At 40.8% G+C, this 27256-nt stretch overlaps 1 protein-coding gene across 7 annotated transcripts in view; it reads right to left on the bottom strand.

Moving 5' to 3' along the window:
- Window positions 1-27256, bottom strand: part of LOC103476218 (protein turtle homolog B) — a 90111-nt gene that overhangs the window by 31372 nt on the left and 31483 nt on the right. For 5 of the 7 annotated variants that reach the window (XM_008428396.3, XM_081615255.1, XM_081615254.1 and 2 more), the window contains 10 exons: window positions 20412-20558; window positions 14822-14973; window positions 13468-13585; window positions 9580-9721; window positions 8478-8623; window positions 3718-3860; window positions 3452-3592; window positions 2941-3057; window positions 2587-2737; window positions 2085-2208 (listed from right to left, as the gene is read on the bottom strand). In XM_008428396.3, the coding sequence (XP_008426618.1) occupies window positions 2085-2208; window positions 2587-2737; window positions 2941-3057; window positions 3452-3592; window positions 3718-3860; window positions 8478-8623; window positions 9580-9721; window positions 13468-13585; window positions 14822-14973; window positions 20412-20558 (1381 nt within the window). The remainder of the gene's footprint in view (window positions 1-2084; window positions 2209-2586; window positions 2738-2940; window positions 3058-3451; window positions 3593-3717; window positions 3861-8477; window positions 8624-9579; window positions 9722-13467; window positions 13586-14821; window positions 14974-20411; window positions 20559-27256) is intronic. The other 2 variants (XM_008428390.3, XM_008428393.3) reach the window with 1 other exon arrangement.

Raw genomic sequence — 27256 nt, 5'->3', positions numbered from 1 at the left:
AATTACACACTATTTTGTGTTGATCTGATGCATAAATTCCCAATAAAATAAATGCAGATACATACACAGAGCCTGTGAAAAAGCAGGTTGGAGGTTTGACTGTTTGTATTGCTTTTACAAATCAATAGTGATCAACACAATTTGGCCTTTTGGACAAAATAAAAACAAACTTTAACATCAAATTGAAAACTGATTTGAACAGAATACTCACAGTTCAATAAAAATATCTAACATAAAATAAGCGATTGTATCAACATTCACTCCCTTGAACACCGTTTATGGGTTACGTATTTTTTGATGCAACAAAAAACGAATCGTTCAAGGGGCGTGAATACTTTTCCCGAGCAACTGCACATCTTTTATTAAGCGATGTGACAAAGTCAGCTGTGCAGGAATCCAATCTGCGGCGTTTTGAAGCCTCTTCTAAATGACAGCAGGGCTGCAGCGACACGGGCCATCCGAGTGCTGATCACACAGGCTCGCTGTCAGTATGAATATCTTTAATTAAAGCCGCTGTCTGCTTGTTTTCCTATTCGTTCTGCTCTCTGGCTACTTCACTTTATTAATAAAACATGATGGGTGGCAGTGATCAGAATAAAATTAGGATTTGACTGATTTTTTTATAGCATGTCTGAATCGGGAATCATCACCTCTGTCACCTTGTACTTTAAATATATTCCCTTTTTACACAATTCTGACTTGATTATCATGCACTGTAGTTTACCATCACTGCTTAGGACTTCTTCTTTATCTTTTTTTTTAATACCACATAATTATAGCTACACATACTGTGTTACAGTGTCAAACTCTTTCTGGTTTTGGGCCAAATCAAGATCATGAATGCTCTTAAAGGGCCGGTTGTGCCAGAATGTATTGATAAAACCTGATCACAAACTGTTGAAATATTAATGAATTCTTAAAAATTGAAACATTATTGAACATCTTTTCAGTCCCTCCAGGATTTTGTGATTCTTTTTGTGATTTTTTTGCAAAAAAAAAAAAAAAAATCTAAGTATTTGTTACTTTGGAAACATTTGCGAGATTTGTGCTTATTTATGACAGCAAATGCGACTTTTTATTACTTGCTGTATAGATTATAGATTATAGACTCTAATCTGACATCATTTGAGGCTCAGGCAGCTTTTTGACAACTTTTGAGAAAAATCTGCAATAAACTCCAAATTATTAGTGAAAAAAAAAGTGCAGGGATTTATTAATTTTTCGTGAATTTCCATGATAATCCTAAAAGAAAATTGGAGGGACTGATTGACATAATTTGGCAGTAAACAGATTCAGATTCCAGATGCCAAAGTTATTCTGAGTTACTGTCCAACAGAATAAATGGCAACAATGAGCAAAGTGTTTAATATCCTGATTACCAAGTAAAATATTTGGTCAGGTGTGATGTCATGAAGGCTCAGTCTCCACGGTAACTAAATGATCAATTAAATCATCTTCTATTCATCGTTGTGTTGAAGACATGACATCTCAGATTGATGTCATTGACCAATAAAAACTATAGTTTTTAGTTTTGTTTGTAGGGGTTTTGTGGATTACTTGTGAGCTCAGTGTCATAATTAACACAAAGCAGCAGGGAGTTTAGGGCTTTGTAAACATTTTTTCTTTACTCGGTTTAAATCTATTCAAGTTCACAAACAATGAGTGTTTATGAAAAGAGGATTTTGTCAAAACTCTGCTCTTTTTTTTCTAATAAAATACATTTCAACTTATCAATCAACTTGCTCCGTAGACTGTAACAACTTGCCCAGATTCTTATCATATCACACAATGTTTTCATGTATTAAGCTACAACAAGCATTTCAGCTGAGGCCCAGTAAAGCAGAGCGATGCAGCGGCAGCAGCAGGATAGAGTTGGGTCATGTTCAGTTTGGTTGCAATCATCTTTTTTTTGTTTGTTTGTTTCTTTAAAAAACTCACTGAAACTGGATTTCCTTGTACTTTCCCCATTTCTGCGGTTTTACAACTGCTCTGAACGTAACCCGAGAAAAGACGTATCCAGCAACAAAATAAGGACACGATGAAGGAAGAAAAAGCAGGAAGCAAAGCATGCTGGGGTGACTCACACATGGCCGTACCAGACTGAGTATGTCTGCTGGAAGCCTCCGTCGTAGCTGGCCTCCCAGGACACGTTGGCCCAGGTGGAGGAGGTGGCGACGCGGACACTGGTGGGGGAGTGGGGGCTTGTGCCTATGGAAACGGGGGGGAAGTTTGTTAAAGCGGCACATTAGTCGCCGAGTGTCGATGTTATGGAGACGTCGTTCAGTTCACCTGCCAGACAAATTAACTGTGAGCCAGGAAGGTTAAGAACCCAAGCAGCTCAAAGCACAATTACGTGAAAACAGTCTATAAAAATCACAAGAAAAACTTACAGAAATTAAAACAGTTATGTGGTAACATGAAGGAAAGGGTTAGAGTTAGTGACCTGAGATAAGCAACTGTTGCTGTCAATCAATTCGGCGAGGTTTGCAAAACAGCATCGACCAATGAAGCCATACAGAAAATAACTACTGCAACTTACTCTTGCTGGAAGTGCTTGTACAGATGATTCAGTTAGTTTTTACGTACCTATGACTTGGACATGCGTGCTGGCAGTGATGCTTGTGGCAACGTTGGTGGCGACACACTCCCACTCCCCGTGGTCATCCTTTGTGAGCGACTTCAGCTGTAAGCTGCCCCGAGGCAGAACATTGTGCTTGCTTTTACTGGGCTTCCCTACCTGCAGTCCGCCCCGCCCGAGGAAATAATAAGCAGACACAATGAACAAGAGGCACACGCAATCCAAAGTCTCAAACACCGAAGAAAGAAGGACAATGTTGTTAGTCGTTCCGGTCAGAAGGGAGATCACAACACCGAGCACTAAAATACTGACTGTGACACAGCATAAGAAACTGGAACTACAGCCAGGTGTGAGGGTGGTACCTTCCTCCATGTGATATTCGGAAAAGGATCTCCCTCTGCTTCACATGGGATGACAAGCTCCCTTCCAGCCTCCTGCCTGTACTCCCCTCCAGGAACCACAGAGAATTTTGGAGGGTCCTGTACATTGGCGAGACGGTCGTAATGTGTAAGTGAAACGCAGAGTGTGCCTCTGGTTTATTTAAGGATTCCCAATACATATCTGCGTTGGTATCGGAAGTGAAAAAAGTGGATTGGTGCATCGCTATTAAAAACAAACGGTAATAATCTTCACTTCGAATAAGTGTTCATCCGTTCCATCAATTCTTTTTACAATTTACATGATCAGAAGTTAATGTAATTGCAGAATGTTACAACGTGCAATTTCTCTGTTTTCTTCACAGTGTTAATTCTAGGCAGAGGTAAAGTAAAAGTACTACTTTACTACTACTGTAGGTGGGTAATCACTGTGAGAAAAGGCTAAACGGTTTATGTGAAGTCCAGGTCGGCCGTTGTGCAGCTGAGACGTGTTTACCTTTAGCACCAGGGGAGCAGGAGGAGACCATCCCATGGATCCCAGGGCATTGTAAGGCATGCAGGTGTAGGTGCCAAGAGAATCCTCTGTCACCTCTGCAACACGGATGCTCCCATCATCCATCTGGCTCCAACCAGGGTACTGTGAGAAACAATCGTGATGGTTTATTCACTGCTTAGCAAATACTGAATATGCACATTTTTACTAAACTATCCAGAAGGTTATAAAAAACTAAGGAACAGACTTCCTCAAACGAACTGAATCACCTTGTCTATCCGTAGAGGGAGGCCATCTTTTTTCCACTTAACCAGAGTCAGAGGGGGGTTGGCATCTACTGGGCAGCGGATGAAGCCTGGGAGGCCAATGGCCACATAAATGACAGATGGCATGTTTACCACACGGGCAGGATCTGGTGATTACAGAAAGAGAAAAGGCGACTGATAAAAATCAACCCGTTGTAGTGAGGGGAACCGAATGTCTGGCTGTCGCAGCAGATGTGTGAGGAGCCTTGAGAAATCTCTCGGCTTCAGACAGCAGGCTCACTGCACAGTGACAAATTTATTTACCTTCTGTGGAGCACGGCTGATCTCAGAACAGCATTTGTGTATTTCGATAATATTGTGTGACGTGTGGAGTAATTCAAGAGTAATTCATCAGTTTTATCCCAAATTAAAAGCCTTAAAAATCTCCCAACAGTTGATGTGGCACACACAGTGAAAACAGTACATTTAGCGTGCTGTCATTAAGAGCAGAGAGCGTCATACCTGAAGTACATAACTTCTACCTAACTCTGTGTTTACAGACTTCTATTCTAACGCATGCATGGCTACAGTTTCACAGCTTACAATAAAGTATTTGAGACAGGGTATAGAGAAGTTGAAATGTGACGTCACACACACAAGATCCCGCCCCCCAGCTCCCTGCTGGACGGCAAAATACGGGCTTGCCGATTATAACCATCATTGGTTTTAGCTGTCAAGCTGTCAACATAACGCGCAAAATCTTAGAAGAAAAAGGGACGCAGTGTTTTGTTATTAATTGTCAACATTATGACAACTAGTTAACAAGGTCCAGGGGTATCACAGGTGAAAGGTCAGTAAAAAGTTTTAACATAGGAAAATAAGAGAGGGAGACGGAAGTAGGTCAGTTATGCTAGCTTGACTTTGACAGCCTTACCATGTAGATATGCTGCAAAATTCGGTGTGTTTCACTGGAGAAGCAGTCAATGCAGAAGATGCACTGACTGCATCTAGGAGTCTGTTTGGATGTGTACTCAGACCAGGTGAGGTGGCGTTGTGATGTAATGCACTTGGGAGCATATTTATAATTTTCAACCATCGTTTACTTTTGAATTTATAGTGTCTGGCTTCTTCTGGTGCAGGATTATGACACGCGCCTCGATACAATGACGTAAAAGTAGGATTAAATGCAATATGACCATGTATCTGATTTAGTACCATATATGGAAGTGGCACACAGCAGATTTGTTTTTTTTTGATCCAATTGATCCATTCAGAGAGCCATAAAAAGTCAAATATGGGTCGCATATGGGCACATCTGGGTCACATTTGTCTGCTGTGTGAACTTAGTCTTGGTCTCATCTGGCCAAATCAAACATTCACAGTTAAAGACTCAGCACAATTAAGCCAAAGCATAAAAAATTTTGTGTTTGGTATGCAGAACACCCATCAATCTGCCTATCGACGCCACCTCCAGCAGTCACTGGGCTAGAGGTGGGACACACTCAGGACAGGTCAACACAGAGACACATGCCAAACAACAACACACACCCCCACACACACACACTCACACCTAAGGGCGTCCTGCAAAGCCACACCGCTGCAAACTGCTCCACTGTGAAGCCCATATGCAGACGAGAAAATATTTATTTCCTGGTTTCACTTCCATACTGCGTCTAATGGTTGATACTATGACTCGGCGACGCAAAGATTTCCCTTTTTGCAGCAGCAGTTTTATAACGGTGAGGTTTAAAGCCTCTCTTGCCATCTACACACAGCCCAGCACTTACTGGAACAAAGATGTATTATGCTAATTATCCTTCCCTGCAAGGCATGTGAATAAACCTCCTACTTTCCCCTCTGCATCATAAAAACCTTCTTTCAACTGGTGTTTGATTCAGTCATCAAACCCTTTTAAAATCAGACAACAAGGAAGGGAGAGGTCATTATTCTCTAAATAAGAATAGACAAAAAAAAAGGAAAATGTTTCAGTTGATCCAGAAATTGGAGGACAGGGCAGAACATTGTGGTGCCCCACTAAGGTCAGGGAGGAGAGCTTCCCATTATGCACTGGGTGATAAGCATGAAAGATGAGGTGACTGAGTGGAGGAGGGGAGAGCTATCAGCAGAGCAATAGAGGGAGGAGAAGTGAGGCTGAGCGTGGGAAACAGGACAGGTGAGAGACAGAAGTGACTGCATGACGTAAGGCAGAGCGGAGCCGCTGGAGGAGAGCTGGTGATGGGATGCTGTCACCGAGGAGCAGGGGGAACAACAGCGCCGCAAGGGAGAGAAAATGAGCAGCAGGGCAAGCGACTGAGTGAGGTGGAAAAGCTGGACGGCTTGGACAACTCGGGACCTACACGCACGTCTGTCCTGAAGCCCAGACTGTGAGCGGAAGCGCCGCTGCCACCGGCACCGCAGACTAGAATATCAGCCGGGTTTCTAAATATAGAACTCAGAGAGCCCTATCGCTCACGACGCGCTCGGTTCCCACTGACGCTGAGGGGAAGTTAGTTGCCGGCACAGCCCTTCAAGGAAAAAGACAGGAAGAGAAAAGAGACAGAAGGAGAAGGGAGAACATTGACGGCTGACAGAAGGGGAGCAAAGTGAAAAGAAGAACATCAGAGGAAATAATAGGACAGAACAAATCAGAGAGCCCCCTGCAGTCTGATGAGAAAAGTCACCAGTCTTACAGCAATGATGTAATCCCCCCTTTTTCCTCACTCCTCCCTTCCCTCTCCAGACTGGTGTTGCCTACCTCTGTTCACAAACACACACACACACGCACACACACCCCAACACACACGCACTCACGCACACACACACACACACACACACACACACACACACACACACACACACACACACACACACACACACACACACACACGCACACACACACGCACACACACACACAAAACACAGACATACACAGCCATCCATGCAGTCGGGAGGCACAGGAGAAATGATAAAGATCTGCCGATTTAACTAGCGTCACGGCGACCACCGATCGACAAGGTCTCACGTCTCCCTCCTGCCTCTCCTCGTCTGCTCCGAACACCCGACAGGCAACACAGGCAACGGATTCACACAGGCTGGAGCCGACTGCCGAGTGACTGCTGAACCGCTGGAGCGCTCCAGCTCAGAAATGAGGAGGCAGCCCAGAGAAAGGGAGGGGTAATATGTCAGCGAGCACACAAATGTACATAAACAAGTACAAATAAGAAATATAGAAATGATCTATTGGAATGAGAGGCAGAGGAGAGAGGCAGAAAAGCAAAAAAATGGAAAAGTGTTTATGAGAGGAAACAGGTGTTTGACTGGGAGAAGGAAGCGAGTGTCAGCCTGCTAGAGAGAACCAAGTGGTTCGATGGTCCAGAAACTCGTCTTACACCCGAAGGAAACAGTTTGTTGGGAATGATCTACAGCAGGGTCTAGTTTAAACCAAACACACATGGATGTTTACTCTGTCATTTTATCTTTATGAATATTCAGGTGATGGGAAGTGGAGGTGCACTCATGTCGCTCAATTTTACTCTATCAGGTCAGAATGATTTGAGGTGTTTCTCCTCATCCAGAGTCTAAACATTACAACTGTCTGCTAAAATCCATCCATTCATGCAGTTTTTTTATATCTAAAATCCAGGCCCACCCAACTCAATAGATTGATTGACCTGCCTGCCACCCAATTGCAAAGAATCAATCAGTGGAGAAAAAGGAACAAACTCGGGTGTCTGTCGAGCTAATTACTGCTGTCGGTAAATGTGTTTGACAAAAGCAGCAGAAACATTCGCTGTGTTTAAAAAACAACCAAGAAACTGGAGCTAAGATTCGCAACCTGATATTCAAACTCTATGTGGTCAGATCACAGCGCCGTTGCTTCGACTGCGAAAAAATAATCAGCAACCTCCCTGAAAGTTGCAATGTTTGTTTCACTCTAGCGGTTGGTGTCTCTCATTCTCTGACAAAACACGCACACACACATAAACCAGGGGAGGAAATTCACTGTAAGTCAACAACTTTAAGAAACCTCCTTTTAATCCAATTCTAGCTCATTTGCCTAGAAAGTCTTGTTTGTTTGGGGAGGTGAATGTGTATTCGAACTTCAATTTGGACCAGAAAAAGCAAACTCCGGTCGATCTAAAAACCTAGGCCTTTGTTCAGTTGAAGAGAGCTCTGGAGTGGTTCGAATGCATGTGTGAACGGCAAGCAGACCGGAGACCGCTCCAAAAGCAGAAGGCAGACAACATTCTGGGTAAGTGCAACCAAAACAAACGCTTGTGTCTGGCGCTAGCGGGAAGAGTGGCTCGTGGTCTTTTACCAAAGAAAAAAACGAGAAATCCTACAATCTCTAAAACCTGACGCCACTCTGTTTTTGTGAAGAAGGAAGTTGCACTAAGTGTCTACTTCAGAGGTTTCAGCTGTACTACTTCTCTCAGTGGCCATCGCAGGCGAAGGGGTGAATAGATTTCTCAAAGGCTAGTTTGACACAGTGCAGTGTGAGAGCAAAACACACCAGCTGAAAATGTAGCAAATATCGCAAGTTTGGTCCCCAATCAAACCAAGTCTACATATCAGATGTGAAAACCCACTTAAACACATTGGAAGCCAATGCATTTTCAATGGGACACACTTATAATGCACATGAGGCCAATTTAGCAAAAAATCAGAGGAATCCAGTAGATGTGCTAAATAACATTTCAGAAGCACGACTATGAAGAAGATCTGCAATAAAATCTTCATCCTGACAACAAAACAGAGGATAAAATTGTTAAATGCTGACTTACATTGCACTGCTAGGTAGGCAGAGGCAGACGGCGGTGTGCCTAGGCTGTTGCTGGGGGAACAGGTGTATTTCCCAGTGTCCTCCGGCTTGACTTGCACAATGATGAGGGAGCCATCAATGAGAATACTGACTCTCCGCTTGAGGTCACTGTGGATATGAAGAGAGGCACTGGGATCTAAATTCAGTAAGTCACAGCAAGTCTGTTAAATCTACCCACCAGCTGCCTGGAAGTGGCGTCCTAATGAACTGTTTCTACACAAGTAATTTTTTCCAAAGAGAGCAACATTTAGTGTCAACCGTCCTCTAGACTGAAGCTCCTGCCTGGCAGTATGTTTCATAACCTTTAAGATGGTTTTTTTTGTAATTTACTGAAGAAAATACATTAGCAAATACATTCATTCTCTTGTCATTTGTGTATAAAGTGAAACCGTTGTAAAAACGATAACACATTTATCCAGTTTTGTCATTTTTGGTTCATTTCCCTGTGAAAGTGGCGTTCTAACTCGGTCATAAAAGACGCTTGTCACAGAGCTCGGTTTAAAAATCAAAGCGGAGCGGTTGGATGTTGGGAACTCGACACATCAACTGACTTCAAAGGTAACCGAAAATCACAGCAACTCATATTCCCTCAACTTATTAAGTTTCTGCCCTACAGCAAAAACATAATTCCAGCAAACAGCAGATACATTTATTGATCCCAGCACCAAAGATTTCACTCAGTTTTAACCACCATTGGAATATATTAAACCACCACGTCTGTGGGCCGTAAACTGGGGAGAGTCGTTAACGTCGTAGACGGACATCTCAAGCTACTGAAAATCACTGGCTGGGATTCATTTTTGTTTTACTTTCTAGGGGTTTTGTGAAATTATTCTTACTTTTGGCAGTTTTGAGTTATTTTAGGAGCCACTGTGGACTTTTTGGTTGTAACGGTGCTGCACCTCTCTGACTCACAGCAAATTAGGTGGAAGATAGAAAAAAAGCTCTGCATAGTATTGTACAATTAAGGCATGTATATACAGTCATCTGCAGTAACTGTACAGTATGGGTGCAAAAGAGACTTGTTTATCAGCAAACGATAACGAACATGATCATAACTTTACTTCTTGAAGAAGACGTTGTCCTCCTCCCAGAACCAGGTGTATGTCAAGTTGCGAGGATAGGCCTCCGCCTGGCAGGTGAAGAAGGCATCCTGCGAGATGTTCACTGTTATGTTCTCTGGTGGTGAGATAATAAACGGAGGGCCTGGTGGGAACACACACACACACACGCACATGCACACGCACACACACACACGCACACGCACACACACACACACAGTGGAGCACATACAGGACGGCTTTAGGCTCGTTTAAGTAGCGTCTTAACATAACAACACAACGGCAACTAAATATTTCAATTAAAGACATACAGAGTGGTCGACTGGTAACCAGTGCGGATTTTTAGCTAAATTAAAAACTGAAAACCCCAGTCCAGATTATACTAAGGTCGCCTTGACAACGACACTCTTTGTCACAGAGTAAAAAAGACTCTACATTAGTCATTTTCAGTATCAGTTCGAACTAAGCCAAAGAAAGTCCAGAGATACAAAAACCTGTTTAAACTTAAAATATTCTTTAAAAGATCTGATGTTTCCTTCAGAGTGAGACCTTCAGCAGAAAAAAAAAAAAGTTGTTCTTTTAATTAACTCGAGGTTTAAACTTCGACCTGTAATAGAACATGCTGTATTTGAAACTTGGCATCAGCACGCTAACAAAATATTTAGCAAGCAAGGCAGCTAAATATTTAGTTTGAAATACAGCTAAACATTTACGTAATTTACAAACTAAATATTTAGTTTGCTGCATAGGAGTTAAATATTTAGTTGGTGAACTAAATATGTAACTAGCCAACTAAATATTTAGCATTGAATTAAATATTTAGCAGGCTCACTATACATTTAGTTTGGTGCTAAATATTTAGCTTGCTAACTAAATATTTAGCATGCTAACTGAATAGTTAGTTCTAAAGCAGTGACTTTAATAAATTAATGAATATCATGGTGAAAATATGACTTTGAAAAATTAACCCCCAATTTGTTTCTCTTAAGCTAAATAAGTGAAATTATTGTTATTAATTTTTGACCGTATAAGGTTTCAAATGTCACCCGATGGAAAACAGCATGTCACAGAGATGATGGAGGCACCGCCGTGTCCTCATTTGCACTAAGAAAACCACAGCAGACAAACAGAAACTGGGTGGTGTGCTGACTGCTTGGAGAGGACTGTTTTCATAACCGGGAAAACGAGCACCTGAAAGATTGGGCAAAATATAGTAAAGATTTTTAAGAAAAATTGCATAATAACACGATTTCTATGGCCCTGCTTTTGTTCAGATCTTTAAAACCAGACATCACATTTTCTAACTCCACCAAAAGTAAGGCAGACATTTGTTTGTTAAGGATTCAAACTCTTACTTTCTATAAAGAACAGCAGATCTGGCGGAGCAGAGAAATACCTCTCAATTTAGTGAAGTGTAAACTGCATAACTGAAACTGGAGATGGAAAATGTCCCACAGGATAACAATCCAAAACATTTCAGAGACTAGGGAAGCTATAATCATATCTGCATAAAATCACCTCAAAATTGGTTAGCATGAATCCCTGATAATAGATGCAGGTTTTCATATATTTATGACGGGGCTAAAATCAAGATAAGAGGTATATCATGATAAGACGGATTTGACAGAGAAGAGGGATTACAGAGGAGCTGAAAGTTTCATCTTCTTGTCTGGATTTTAATCATCTTAATCTTTTTAGGTTTTTCTCAGTTTTCTAAGCTGTGGAATTTTGGGAATAAAATCTCCTTAAATAATAATGTGTGTCTTTAATATATAAGATGAATCCAGGCTGAATTAATAATAAAAGAAAACAACTTAACATTCACTTTGCAAACTGACATTTATGGGTTCACTTCCACTTTTCTCCTGCCACAAGTTGTTTTGTCCCGATCAATTTACTACTTAAAGGAGTCGTGGATATTTAGACCAAGTAAAACCTGATTTTAGTGGCTCACTTTATTTCTGTTGCAATGATCCATGTCTACATTCTGCTAAAATGTAGAGAGGAAGATACTATATTACTGAACTGTAAATCTATTGAACTGTTTGTCTTGCTAAATGCTTTAAGGTGACATTTGCTGTGATGCATCACTACATGCAGAAACAGATTTGGACAAACGGCTGGTCGAGCCAAATTGTACTCAGTAAACTGATTTAGAAAAAGACAAACCCTTAAAAGCCATGAACATCCCAAAGGGAATGGGTGAGGAGCTAAGATCTGTTTCTGAATTAATTATTTCTGGCACACAAAAAAAATATATTAAGAAAATTATACGGCATTTGGAGAGATGATGATGATGCATGTTGCTAAGAGGAAACAGATATAGTAATTAGAATAAATCTACAAGTGGTTGTGCCAGTGTAGTCGTGGGAAAAAGAATGAATAGAAGAGGATTATTTATAACACACACACACACTTATATATATATATACACTTCAGGTTTGATACATATATATAGTTATTTTACTATCAATCTGTTGCTTGCCTCCTTCTGTGATTCCAGGTAGGAAGCATACTAAAGCGTATTAAATCTTCAAAGAGTGATTAGAGACAAAAATATACATCCTGTAAAAATTACTTACTAAAATAGAGGTGGTGTGTGCAAAGTTTCCTGATGATTTTCAAAACACGGCACAGAGAAACTCTCCTGATAGTGAATGCATTTGTGGTTAAAAAAAACAACAACAAAAGCCATGATGATACAATTGAAATCGGTTTACTGCTGAGTTGTATCATTTTATTATTGCTTCAGACTGGCTCCAAATACCCCACTGGAAATTAAACAAAACAAAAAAAACGCAGGACTTCTGTTAACAAATGTGTAATTTGTTAGAATTTAGCTTCACGCAGGGACACACAAACACACACAGAGAGCCAATGTTGCTGCTATAAAGCGTCACTCCCATATGCTAGCACTGATTAGCAGCGTGCAGTTTGATACTTGAACATGCAGAGTGTTTCCATCTGCCAGCGAGTCTGAAGGACAACCAGGACTATGTGAGCCTGGTGGTAATGTTGCTGGTGACGGCTGCCATCGTGTGCCTGTGTGTCAGTGCCAACCCGGCCTATTTGGAACAAGCAGAGTCCTGAAGATTTGTTGGCACTGTGGCGTCTGCTGATTTGCTGCTCGCTGGCTTTCCAGGAGGCCGTCTATTAATCCGCGTTTCCCAGAAATTATACGGGAAAGTCGTGAACTGTGACCAGACCCCGGCGCTGTGCAACAAATCTTATCGTAACAATGATATTTATGTCCATAACAATCTCTTTGTGGACTCCAAATTTATACAGTGCGATGCACACAAGTACTGTTTAAGACTCTCCTGTTGTACATGTTTTGGCTTATTTATTGCTCAGAGTATATTGGCCTTTTTTGAGTCTATATAGTCCAGACAAAGATTAATCAAAAACTAAATTTGCAGACAAACATTTCAATAACGTAGTCGTCACGATTACTCAGATTAATTGTTTCAGCCCTACTATAAATACAGAGAAAACATGATTATAAGCTACTGCTGAATTTTCACAAGGAATGAAGGCCAATAATTTACTGTAAAAGTGTATGGAAAGGATTCAGTCATTGGGCTTGTTGCCTTGCAAGGTCATCAGTCCATCACAGAGCAACACAGACGCACAGGACTAACAAGCATGAATTTAGAAAGTCATGTTTTTGAACTGAGGAAGGAAGCCTGAGTACCCAGAGGGAAAAATCCCACATCCACATGGAAAAACATACAAACTCCAGGATGGGATTCAAACCCATGACTCTCTTGGTGCAAGGTAACACAGCGTGGACAGCTTCTCGTTATGTCTGTGTTCAAATGATGAAAAAAAATACACAAGAGCGACGGAATTTGTGAAAATGTGAATCGGTGAAAACCGGGATGCACCAACCTTGGACTAGCAGCCTTGTTGTGTGAATGGCCTCTCCCTGGGGGCTGAAGGCTCGGCATGTGTAGGCCCCGCGATCTTCCCGGGTGATGGATAGCACCGTCAAATTCCCATCAGACACCTAAAAGCATTAAACAATGTTCAGCTTTCAGAAACAGGTCATTGCTATGGAGTCACCTGGCTTAAGTCAAGTCTAGTTTGTTTGTATGGCACATTTCAGCAACAAGGCAGTTCAAGGTGCTTAACATCATAAAAACATCATTCAGTTATCAATTATGAAACAAGCAATAAACCCTTAATCTACACGTCTCACCTCTCCCACACATTCAAAACTTTTGAACTGTGATTTTTTTTCTTTTACAGAAGAGACAAAATAAAATTCCCCGTTCACCGTTGTCAACTCTAAAGAAGTCACTGAACTGGTTTATAAAGCCTAAAGATAAAATAGAGGCAGGGAATATATTGAATATATTTGGTGTACTCAGAGTAAAGTCAAACACAAACATAAAAATTTGATAATATTAAATGATTATTTCTCTTCGATGTATGTGTGTTTCTCCCTAACATCAGCAGCTTGCGACATGTCATTTTGCGGCGGCGCACATGACAGGACTTCCTGTCCGCAGACCGTCATCCCAGGCGGATTGACTTCTCCGTTCCCTTGCAGAAGAACTCCTGATCCCCGCTGAAACAAGATTCTGTCCAACACCAGAGGTCAAATAAACCACCCAGTGTCTGTCTGCGTTACAGCGCTTTCTGATCCGGTCTTTAAGCATTATCCTGGATCCTCATTAATAACCATAATCTGTCCAGGCGTCGCTTAGATAGAACCGGCACACAGAGGCTGTAGTTCTGGGTTTGATTCTCACCTCAAGACCTGGTGCGTGTCTTCCTCTCTTATTTCTCTTCTTCTTGATTGAGACCGCACCATCATCTCCTCCATGGTATGGGCTCCAACTCAAACCTACTCAACCCCGAGTCTCCCTGAAGAAAAACCTACTGAGTCATAGAGTTTGTGTGTATGACTCTTGATTCGACCAATCAGTTTTCTAAAATTGTGTCTAATGCAGCCAGCATCTGGTTTCTTTATGGTCTGGAAAGGATTATTTAACATATAATCCTTATGTTATGACTTCCTGGCCATAGAGGACTTTGACGTAATTGCTGCATACTCTTGGAATGGCATATCTTTCTTTCATTAGTACCATTATGTGAAGGCAACAACTTTCACTGATAAATATGTGGCATTGGCACGTGTATCCATGTCATTTGGTCTATCCTGTTAACAGTAACAATTTTAGACCCATCCTAAAAACAAGCCCACATCCCCGGTGGATAGATGGATCGCAACATCTACCTTATACTTGGCACTGCTGATCAGACGACTGCCTTCTCGCAGCCAGCTGACAGAGGGTTTTGGGTTGCCGAACGCCGTGCAGCTCAACGTGATGCTCCCCCGTTCCTTGGCCTCGACATACTGAGGTGGTGTGTCTGTGAATGTGGGAGGGGCTGAGGAGACACGGGACAGGAAGGACATGAACTACATGAGGTACCAGTAGGGACCATTCTTACATGACTAACATAATGCAGGAACTATGCATATTTTGTCTTCCTGTCTGTTTAAATGCTTTTGAAGACCTCTGACAAGTGCAATTGATGACAGAAGTAGCAACACCTCTTAGGTTTTCACAATTTGTCCACAAACCTCAGTACATCTTGTACGAGTAGCACATAGACAAAAGAAAAATAAAAAAAATTCCAATATTTTTTAAAACCACGTATACTTTTACTGCATTGCATTTGACTTTTGCATGAAATAAAAGCCATTAAAGTTTGTTCCTGTAATTTAAGGAGCCCAGATCTGTAGATGGCAAAGAACAGATGCTTCCCTTCAAGCCTGAAAGAGCTTCAGAGCTTCTGCCAGTAAGAATGGGATGAGCTGCCCACATCCAACTGCAGGGCTTACTACAAAGACTTTAAGCTCAAATGCTGACAGAGGCTCTCCCACAAAGGATCAAGTTAAGAGTCGAGACTCTTTCATATTTGAGACAATTCACGGTTTGAATAGTTTTATTAAATATATTTGAAACAATTCATTTTGGTTCTCTGGTTGATGTGTACTTGTCTGCCAAGGTTTCTGCTGCAGTAATGTAATTTCACATAGATCTTAAGAAAAGTCCAGCCTTTCAGGTGGATTTATTCTACTGGATATCATCCCTGATGTTAATACCTTGTGTGACAGTCATTTACCAACAGGACAGAACATGGTCTTCTATAACTTTTCAGAGGGTTAGAGCAGAGAGGGGTGCTAAGCCCTCTGCTCTAAGTCAGAGAAAAAGAAGAAAAAGTCAATTATCAATGGTGCCAAATGAGCCGCGTGTCTGCAACACAACACAGGCCCCAAATATGAGTTTGTACAGTTTAGAATGTTCACTGAGTTTTTAAGAGTTCATTTGAGAAATCGTGGTCTGAAAACTACCTACCGTTTCAGGTGTGGGCAAAGCAAATTTAGTGAGACGAGTTTAGTGTGTAGGACAAGTTCAGTTGTAGGTGGGATGCGCAGGCTGCGCAGATGGGATGCCATCATCCCACCTGCGCAGTTGTTTATCTCACCAGACTGTTTGACAAGGTTTGACTTAATCTAAGTTTGTCAGAGTTAATCCAAGGTCACCCAAGTCCGCCTGGTCAATTCCAAGACAATTTTATGCTGAAACAGATAAAAAAACGTCCCTCTGTGTCGATTGTCTCCTTCTTCTAGTCATCTGATTGAGAAAGTCAGTGCATCTTTGCTCCGTGGCCACGACTGGTCAAAGGTAATCATGTAACTTCCGTGACGGATGCAGCTACTCTGTGAGCACATAACTCAAAGTGCATTCGCAGACAACATAGGGGAAAGAAATATAGATATATATAGTTTTTATAGAACCTGTGTGCTACATCAGCAGACAGGTTCTCTACAACATTGAGGACTGGAGACTTGAGTTTGCCAGGGAAGTAACTGGTGAACCATTTATGTTGATTTGGCTGTATGTTCTGGTTTATTATCATACTGCAACACATGTTCTGTTTTATGGCAGGATGCACAGGATTTTTATTAAAGATGTCCTGGTATTTTACAGTCAATGATGTTATGCATTTTAACAAGCTTCCCCGAGCCTTGGGAACAGGAACGGGTTAAAGCGTCACAGATCCTCCACCACAGCTTTCCAGATATCCATCCTTTGTTTCGCAGCCGACCCACGTGAAGTATCTGTAGATGGACTTTATGGAAGACATTTTGAAATAAAGAGGTGAGCCTGGAGTGTTATATTCTTCAAGGACATGACATGTTTTTTTCTTAGGGGGAAAAAAAGTTGTGTATTAAAGACATTTATCAAAACTGGATGTCTTTTTGTGATAGTGCATGCAAAACTGAACATATGATTAACCTTGTAATATTTCTGTAAAAGACTGTGCTTTTTATAGAGCGGCAGCGGTTTTGTAAAACCCTTTTACTAGATCTTCTGGTCTGCTCAGGATAGCTGGGATTATAAAAAGGGGCGATTATTCATAACTAGCGAGCTATCGTCCAAGCCAAAAACAGTAAAATATACTTAATCTCTCTGTTTTACCCCAGTTCAACTCTGCTCCATCTGCATTTACATGATGATATCATCTGTAACTCAAACATAATTTAAACCAACATTCAAATCTCAGACTAATCAACTTAGGTCTGAAGCTAATCTTCTTACAAGCATAATCCCATAGCTTCTCATATGCTAACATGATATTCCATGCGCTGCCATGAGCCAGGGCAGAGCGCTAATTCCAGGCCTCACATTGTGTCACAGCAAACTGCATGTGACCCTGCAACGTCTAACAGAGTAACCAGATCAAAACATAATAAAGCATGTATCATATAGGAAACTGTAAACTGCAAAATGAAGATGAGTGTGCATTAAAGTGTGGATAACATAACAATGTAGCACAAATACATAATGTAACCTTAAATATGAACTCGACAGAAGTTTATAAAAACTTGGACACAACATATACGACAGCTAACACACTGATGAGATGTACATACGTATTAAATTCATTGTAAATTCATTAGCATGTACATTAGCATGACTGTTAATTTAGATGCATCTTTTCTTTTTCTTTTTTATGACCATATTTTCCAGACTATAGAGCGCACCTTACTACAAGCCGCACCAACAAATAAAATTTTAAAAACTGGAAACGTACATATATAAGCCGCTGATATCTCCGCCGCTCTCAAACAGAGTGCTGCAATAAATCTGCTGGATATATTAAGGACACAGCCCTCCGTCTCCAAAGCCAAACCATGGTTTCGTTCACGGCGAGCTTACGTGCAGCGGCTCTATTTCCCTCCTATACTGCCAGATCGACAGCCCTCAACTTAAAAGCTGCATCATATGGGTTTGAAGAAATTTCTCCGTCGTACCTGCTGCTAGCATGCGCTTGTTCTACATGAAAATTAGCATTGATTTCCAATTGTGACTTCCAATGATTCACTTCCTGCTAAAGCGACCCCTGGCGGTTGAAGAAAAATCCACAGGAAAGCCGCACTGGGCTGTAAGCTGCAAGGTTCAAAGCGTGGGGGAAAAGTAGCGGCTTATAGTCAGAAAAAAACAGTAATTAAATTTGGACTAAAATCACAGAAATATTTTTCTTTTGCATTATAAATATAGTTCTCTGATTTGAACATTGTTTTTTTTTTTTTTAACAATTATTATTTTGGCTGACCGAGACTCTCCAGCGTCTATGGACGCCTAACACACAGAAGGGAGACATAGCCAGAAATATGGCTAAAACACAGTGGAAATCACACTCATAACTCCAGGCTTCTGAATGTTGTTATTCTATTTGGAGTGAAGATCCAATGAGGTTAACAGAAACCAAACTAGACATCATGCAAAAAAAATAAAATAAAAAATCCCAGTTTTATTTCACTTACTTTCTGTAAGTTTTAAAACGTGAAAACGTTTTAATTTCAGTTAGCATATAAAGTGAGACACCAACGTTTTGAAGCAGAGTCGTACTCCTTTTTAAAGGCAAGATTCAATTTGGGAAAACTTGAACAACTGATCGTAACTAGCTGCCAGATCAGGTTTACAAAACTGAAGCATTTAAGATTGTGGCTTACGCTAAAACCCAGTGGGGTGTTTAGTCATGCTGAGGCCTTAGGAAAAGAACCGGGATCAACATTATTAGGCAGCACCACGTGGAGTCCAACCAGAGGTAACTGAGTCTGGAGGGACTGTGACGACCGTGAAGAAGAAGAAGAAGAAGAAGAGGTGTCAGTTTGACGAGGAGAAGCACGAGCTCTAATCTATTTTCATCTAAACAGAAATCTATATGCAGCACTTACTCTTCAGTGACAACGAGGCTGACAGATTAAGTGCTGGGTGTAATCACGGACAAGCCATGATGTTTGACAATGATGGGGAAATGTGGATTGCAGGCGAGCAACTATAAATAGAAGTGCAGAACCCTTAGCATTTAAGAACTTATCGGCAGAACTCATAAGAAGAACTTTCCATGTTTTTGTGACGTGGAAAGAGGAGAAAAGCTTAAACAAACCGGTGATGCCGTTTCCCAGGTGATGCAGACGGTTTTCCTGGTGCTAGCAGAGCTTTGAGGAGAGTTACCACTGAGCGAGGATGTGTGCTCTGAGGTTCTGACTGGTTGTGTTGTACTGACACCATATAAGCACTAAACTATTCTCAGGAATTAAATTTAAAATCATATATCTGTCAGAACATGTAGTAAAGAATAATGACATCAAAATGCATCCACCATTACATCTTGTTTAAGAGCCAGACTAATAATAGATGTGCTTGCATGTTGGCTGCTCACAAAGCATTGAGCCTGTCGCAGCAAGCAATTATTCAATTATTGGCATAATAAATCAAAATGAGCTCAATAATTACTTTTCTGATGAATAATATTTTTTGAAGGGCAATTTTGTTTAGAATCCATTCGGTTTATGGTTTCAGTTGTGTATGATTTTTATTTCCTTTTTTTGTTTGTTTTTAGTTGTGTTTTATTTTTTATCTTTAAAATGTCTTCCAGTTCAAGATTGAGTTGTTCTGTACAACATCTTTTAGTCTTTAATGGCAAACTTACACTGTTTTGCGATTATCAATATATTATTTTAAAATTGTTTAAATCAACAATATTGTGTTTATTGAAAAAACCTCTGGGACAATTTGCCATCCAATAAAATGTATCGCCGTGACAGGCGATACATACTTTCATTATGTTAACTGAAAATGATCTCAAAACAACATTATTGTTTATCGCAATGAATTTTAAAACTTCAGATTTACAAACTATCACAATAAGTTATGGGACAATCTGTCATCCATTTAAATTTGTATTGTGACAGGCCTGTAAAGCATGAGCTGATCTCAGTGGTTTTTGGTGTAGCAACACCACAGGCTGATGTCATGTGACTAGAGCGCCGCAGGTCATGTCTGGTTTAGTGACAGAACGCTGAAGGGCACGGGAGAAACGACAGGAAGTAGAAAGAGGCAGAGGAAACCCGAGGCTTCACGCAGAACAGAGAGCAGCAGAGGTGAGTTGAAGGGATGCAGGGAAGAGAGAAACTCTGAGGAAACTGAGTTAATGTGCCACGACCCCAGGGGTAGGTACCAGCAACGCATACAGGATAATACACCGTGTGTGTTACCACAGTAACAAGTGTCCTAGAGCGCCTGATTAGAGCATGATGGAGGCTTTCAGCTGGTAAATGAGGGGATGGATATTTAGTTCTGATTGGAGTAAGAGAAGTACAACTCTATGCAGAACAATGCCTCTAGAGTTGTACTCCTCAGTTGTTTTCTGTTTCACGAGAGGTCTGTTATCTTGGAGAGGGAGAGAGTGGGAGCAACCAGTAAGGTATTGGGTTCTTAAATATCATGATGTCCGATGTTTCCTACCGTTGACAGTCAGATGCACCCAGCTGCCGTTGTGGAAGGTGTCATACTGCTGCTCCAGCATGAGCACTTTACACTCGTACCAGCCCTGGTCGTCTGAACGCACGTTCTCTATCTGCAGGGACGACTTGCCGTGCAGAATGGCCCGACCTGGACGAAACAGAAGATCAGGTGTCAACGGAGAGGGAAACGGTGAAGCACGAACAGTTGGGGGGAGGAATTACAGAAGATAGTCAAAGAAGTTAAAGGGAAATGAATGGACAGATGAACAGACGAGGTCTATTTATAGAGACGAGAGACGCAAAGTACCAGGCAAAAACTGAATAAGCATTTGGATATAAATATGCAGGGATCACAGAGTAAAGTCTCAGTGTCTTATTGAAACATCACAAAACATAAAGCCTGTTTCTAAGGACACTGTGGAGTGTAAACATCAGACATCAAAGCTGCAGTTGGATACTCGGAGCAATCTATCATTTAAGTATCCCTGAGATGCCCTGTTTTCCATGAGTGTGGTGCTCTATTTTAACAGACGCACTCAGGCAAGGACAGGTCGTTACTCCCTCAGAGGGATGGGGAGAAGCCAACATGACAACGTGCTTAAGATGGATGGTAACCCCTGGGGTTACTCACAATCCATCAGGACAGATATTAGCTTTGGAGCTGGTAAGTAGAGTCAGGAGTAGCTGGATTCCACCATTACAGATCACAGATCAAAAGCTGAGGCTGGGGTTACCAAGTGGCTCCAGGCAATCAGGCAACTGGATCAAAACAGATGGAAGCGAAGGCAAAACAAAGGGCTGCCAGAGCTCCAGCATCGATCCCCTCACTGCCCAGTTGGAGGGTGTTTCTCGCGGCAATTTAAGAGACATGCATGAATGTCGAGACTTGATTATTTTAGAGTTTTATGACCTAATTTTAAGGAATGCAGAAAGCTAAGAACATACAGTATGTGTGGCAGTATGTGTGACACCGGGGAAGTTTATGTCAGATTCAGATTTTTTTCTGAAATCTGTTTTTTTTTTTTTGCATTGTCATTTATGCTGATAATTTAGATACAATTGGAATCAAACTTCTGTGTTAACAGTTTCCAACCAAAAAGAAGAAAAACGTCGATGTCACACAGCGGCGCGATGTTTATAGAAGTGATAATGGATGGATTTTAAAGTTCCCCAGCAATGTTATGTCACAACATCATAACTTGTTAATAAAGAAAAAGCACAACTAATATTAATGAACACAGTGTTGTGGAGCTTTGACTGCTCCTTCTGTAAAGAAGTTTGGTTGGATGTGGTGGGATTGTGACGTAATGTTCTTCACTGACACAGACTTCTTTCATAGCCATTGTTTTACATCCGGATTTACAGAGTCTTGCTTCTTCTGGTGCAAAAATAAGACGCTAGACTTAAAAGTTGGATAAAATGCGATATGCCAGTTTAGTCTGCTGATCCTTTGAAAATGATCAGTAGCAAATCTGACTTGGTATCACATATGGAAATGGCAGAAATGGGATATTTTTGGAAAAGTGAAGACGTCCAAAGTGAGCTGTTCAAACAGCTATGAAAAAGTCAGACATAGGTCGCATATTGGCAAAAGAAAAAAAAACAAAAAAACAACAAATTTGCCTGCAGTGTAGTTTCACATAACATATCTGCACCAAAAGGAAAACCATTAAGTCAACTATGAGCTTCTATTTGTCTGGTTTCCATTCACTGATGTTTTCTTTGTGACTGAAACCAGACCTTGCCTTGCTGCTTATTTATGCTAGGCTATTTATTTCACACCAATGAGCGTTAAACGCTGATTATGACTACACTAAAAATGTTTGTTTAAAGATAATTTGGTTTCAGTTGGCCTTTTCAGTTCTCATTGGCTGAGTGTTAACGGTCTCTTCTCTGGATCCCCTATTGGACTTGATGTATTAAAGCATTAAAGCAAATGAGAACCCACGCTCGAGTGAGTCTACATGAACACGCTACTAATGTGTGGCTCGCTGTAAACTATCTTCTAAGATTCCTTTTGAGAGTGGAGAGTTCCCTCAGCTGCAGATGGTTGTAAAATACCAAAGAGAAAATTCTCAGCATGACTGAAAGTACCATTAAATTTTTGATTTTAACTCTATACAAAGTAGTACGGATTAAAGAGACAGCAGACGAACAACATAAAATGCTGGGAAAAAGTAATGTTTAATGTTTCTGATAATCAAATTACCAAAGAAAAACCCAGGTAAATGGAAAATTCCCTTTTCTGTGATTATTTCATTTTCTAAGAGGAAAACAATTATTGATTAATGAAGAATGGGTCAAAATTACCCCACAGCAAAGGACAACATTCTCTGCTCGATGGTAGTGTCAGTTTTGAGGTTGCCTATTAGCTATATCTTCATATTTATTTTTTTAGTAAACAATTTTTCACTTTAAAAAGTGTACTTTGAATTTGCTTTAATTTTAACCAAGAAGAATAAATCTATACGGGGACAAAATCCTTAAACACCTCTGGACATTTCCACAGACGCGTTCTCCACCCGTTTACAGCAGACAGGTCAAGCTTACCAAAGACGGAGTAGCATTCTATTATGTGTTACATTTTTTAACAATTCTTCCAAAATGATTCAAATCACTGTGAAAAGTTGGTTGATTTCCATTCTGAAATATCCAGACATTGTCAGGTTGCTAAAACTAAAAGGCATGAAGATGTTTATGTCTGGGTTTTGAACAAATGGACTTAAACTGGTGTAAAACACTACCATATTTGTGGCTTGCTTATTGATAATGGCGTATAGCTGCAGACAAATACCAATTAACTGTGTGGCCTGAGAGTTTAAACTATTACTACCAGGGGACTTTATGAAACCCTGAACAAGGATCCTTGATCCCTGAAAGCTCAGGGGGGGCTGATAACGAGATCTTGGGAGACACCGCGGCTCTGTAAGCTGCCTGGCTTGCTTTAAATTCTGCAGGACAAAAAAAAAATCACATGTGGTAATAGCTAAACCTTAAGTTTCCCCTGAAGGCTGCTGTGAAATATTGCAAAGAAGGCCTGAGATATTTTAACAAGGCGAGGGACTGCAACAAAACACTGCAGCCATAAACTGATGATCATTGAAAATAAGAAAACTAGAAAACTGACAAGATACTGACAAGATCATGAAAACATTTGAGTAGCACACCCAAAGCCAAAGAAAAAACAACATCAATAACTGCTATTATGTTTAATTGTGTTCATGACACCAAGTTGTAGCATCTATATTTGAAGTAATAAGTCACTAGTTGTCTGCTTTCCTGCAACTAGCTAATTATTTCAATAAATACATTTTCTATTGTCTTCAATGTTGTTGTTGTTGTTGTTGTTGTTGTATCAGACCATCCAGGTCTTCTGGTTCTGGTCTGCTCTGCATCCGCAGAACCAGAACCAAACATGGAGAAGCTTCTATGCTCCACTAGTCTGGAAACAAACGTACAGAAAAGTGCAAAGCAGTTGAAACTCTGAGCTCAGAGTTAAATCATAGTTGCCTTTTACTCGTAAAAACTGAAACATTGATTAATTCTAGTCTGCATTGCAACTTTTTATTGCTCCTTTATTTTTGCCACAGCAACTTAATGTTCTTTTGTCTGCACATGGTGTTATGTTTATATCATGTAAAGCACCTTTGACCGCTTTCTTGTTGAAATGTGCTAAACCAATAAGCTTTACTTGACATATTTTAACCTGTGTGTATCTGTGGGCTGCTGCTCACGTGCTCATGTTGGCATCCGGGTCCCTAAATCTTTCAAATATGTGAGATCAGCTCAGATTTCAACTCTGTGTTTTTTTTTTTACGACTTCCAATCCACACTTAATTGTTGCTTGTTTCAAGGCCGCACTCTGCTGACAATGGACCGGTATTGTGGTGGTACTGCAAACTCCTTTATCCGTGTGATCCTACATTGTGCAGTGCAGACACCTGACGTGATTTTATTTCATCTCAATTTTTTTTTATTGTTTTGTTTTGTGTTTTTTTTGTCAGGCAGTGCGTTAGGGAGAACCGCTCTCCCTCGGCTTCAGGAATTTCATCTGACGCGATCGCCTTTGGCTTTGTGTCAGACAGTTGTGGTTCTGGTGTTGGCCTGATATCGTTGCTTTGCCTGACTGCGTTCTGAATCGACTCCTTATTTGATCAAAACCAGCAGCGCTGCATGCTCAGCAGTTTTATTGATCTCATACGGCGCTTCATGTGAAGCAGACAATTAGATTTTAAACACACTGCAGGTAGAGCGATCCAAAACAGTATTGTTATGCAGAATAAGGTAGATGGGGAAAGAAACGTATGATGTTGGGGTGTAGACTGCGGGTCAGGTCACATGCTTATTGGTTGTTTTTTCTGGGTAATTCTAATATTTTATAAATAACACTGCAAAAATACAACTTAACTGTATTTACAAAGTGCAGTTTTCACATTTGTGTTTCAGGAAAATGTAAATATCAGCAACCAACGCTAGCAGACAGGGAACAGATTTGAATGGAACCCCCCCGGTAACTGGCTCTGAAGGAAAAGCATTGATTGGAAAATTCCCCACTTGTGCTACTAATGTAAGGTCTAAAATATTCAACAGCGCTTTTCATGACACAAAAAACAGCAGCAAATCGAAGTCGCCATCTCAAAGATACGACGATGACGTGCAGAGCGCACAAAGGACCGCTTCATTCTATAAAAGCGGCATCACTGCATAATGCCTGCATGTCATTTGACTGCAGCAGTAAAATTAAAGGCACCAGTAAAAACAGAAAGATCCATTTAGGTTGCATACGGCACCGACTGTGGTTAGAAGTCACCGAGGGGTTTTGGTGGCATTTAAAAACGAACACTCTAAAATCTCACTGGCCTTGTTTTGTCTCCACACTCCATTAACCGCACAAAGTCACAATTATGTCATTATCACACACAAAATCCAGTGTGGGCAAACTTAAAAGCCTTTTCTTTCAGTAATGAACTCAGCGGCGTGTAATCCCACAACAATAATTATTCAGCTCAAACAACATCCAGTTCTTTCTACCAGCGAGGAACGTTTACCAGAGCAAATAAGAGAAGACGGATATGTGCTGGTTGAGACTGAAGTCATAGAGTCTCTTTCATATGTGCAACAAAGACGGAGAAGAGGGGGGGAGTCATTAACAGACAATAGCAATAATCTCAAACTATCTTGGGAAGGAAATCAAACATGTTAAACCAACAGCAGGGTTTAGTGGGCTCAAAATACCTGACCCGTGTTGAGAATAATAGGAAACCAGCTCAGTTTAGAACCTTAGTACGCTTAAAGGGGCAGTGTTAGGTATTTTCCAGCCACATTGTCCTATTTTATAGCACAATCAAGTTCTATGTTACCTTCAGTTGTTTATAAAAATGCTCTATAAATCAAATATGACTAAAAAGAAATGTGACTTTGTAATTTAACGCATTGAAATTGGGCCTCTTTAAAAGCTCCTGCTCTTTCTGAAACTCCGCCTTCAGGAAGTTGTCGCATGCTCTAACAACCCTTTAACGTTTTTACCAGCATCTCACTGAGAAGCAGCTCATATGATGAACTCAGCAGATCCCCAGTTCCACCGGGTGTTTGCTAATTGCTGTTGGCTAGTCTGAAGGAGCTGAGTAGGGTAGATGCAGGGCAGAGGTGCTCAGAGAGCCGGGAGCTTGGAAACTGTGGCTCTGAGGAAGACCTGCACCTGGAAGGAGGCGCTCGGTCCATCCAGGTGTTTTTCACAACTGAACGGTTGCCATGGGAGATTCAAGAATTTCTCTAACATACATAAAAGAATAAAAGCAACAATCTGGGTGTGTTTATGATGAGAGAATAACATTATAACATGATGCTCAGAAATGAGCATTTCTTATGTGACTCCAATGTCTCAGAGCCTTTTACAGCAACAATCAGTCCATCCAGCATCTGCGAGTCAGTTTTGATAAGATATGTTTGACTTCATGATTTATATGACATCACTATATGTAGCTACTCCTTACCGAAAAGCGAGGTAAAGTTAGAGGTGGCAAAGGCCAATAAAGGTTTATCTTTACTTAAGAAGAACAGGTGGTCACTTGAAAAAATGTTCACTGACACGTCACCAGGACTTTATTTTAAAAACGCCTCCCAACGGTATCAGGTCATGGATATCCCAGGGAGAGTCCAGTGTACAATTAAAAACTAATCTCTCAGGGAGCGCTTCATCTATTGATCGTTAAGACAGGAACGTGTTTTAACGATCAGACACGTTCCTGTCCCACCTGTAGTTCTGCTTTACTTTGGAGTGGCTGAAGCTTTCATTTTGATTCTACTGTGTGAGTCACTTCAGATAAAACCATCTGCTAAATGACTACATGTTAGCGCATAGCATGACACGACACGGAAAGCTTTATGGATCTAACATGGAGACAAATTTTAAGTTCAATCGAGTTGTATTCTTTAGAAAGGAAAAGAAGATTAAAAAAAAGCCCAAGTGAAACTTCAGGATAAAATAAAGATATGTTAAAAATTATTATTAGAAAAACATGACATGACCAAAAAAACATGACCAATCTTTATGCTCCCTTGTAAAATGAAGCTGTTTAATTAGTTAGCCTGACTAATACTGGTTTTCTCAGTCCCAATCGCTTGAGTTCCCTTCAATCGACTTACCAGTCGATTCCCCTCCACTTCTCTACTGACCTGTACAAACTTCACTAGAACAGAGAAAGGACTGTAAAAGTAAAATAAAATAAAATAAATAGCATGGCTTCTTCAGATAAATTTTCGCTGGTTACTGCAGGAGGAGTTACCCAGGAGTTCAGCATGTGCTGCCATAAAATCCACAGGCGTAATCAGAACAAAGTCTGGTGT

The sequence above is a fragment of the Poecilia reticulata genome, chromosome 14 (genome assembly GCF_904066995.2).
Source record: "Poecilia reticulata chromosome 14, P_reticulata-male-v2, whole genome shotgun sequence".
Classification (NCBI taxonomy): Eukaryota; Metazoa; Chordata; class Actinopteri; order Cyprinodontiformes; family Poeciliidae; genus Poecilia; species Poecilia reticulata.
This window is presented reverse-complemented; position numbering and strand designations above follow the sequence as displayed.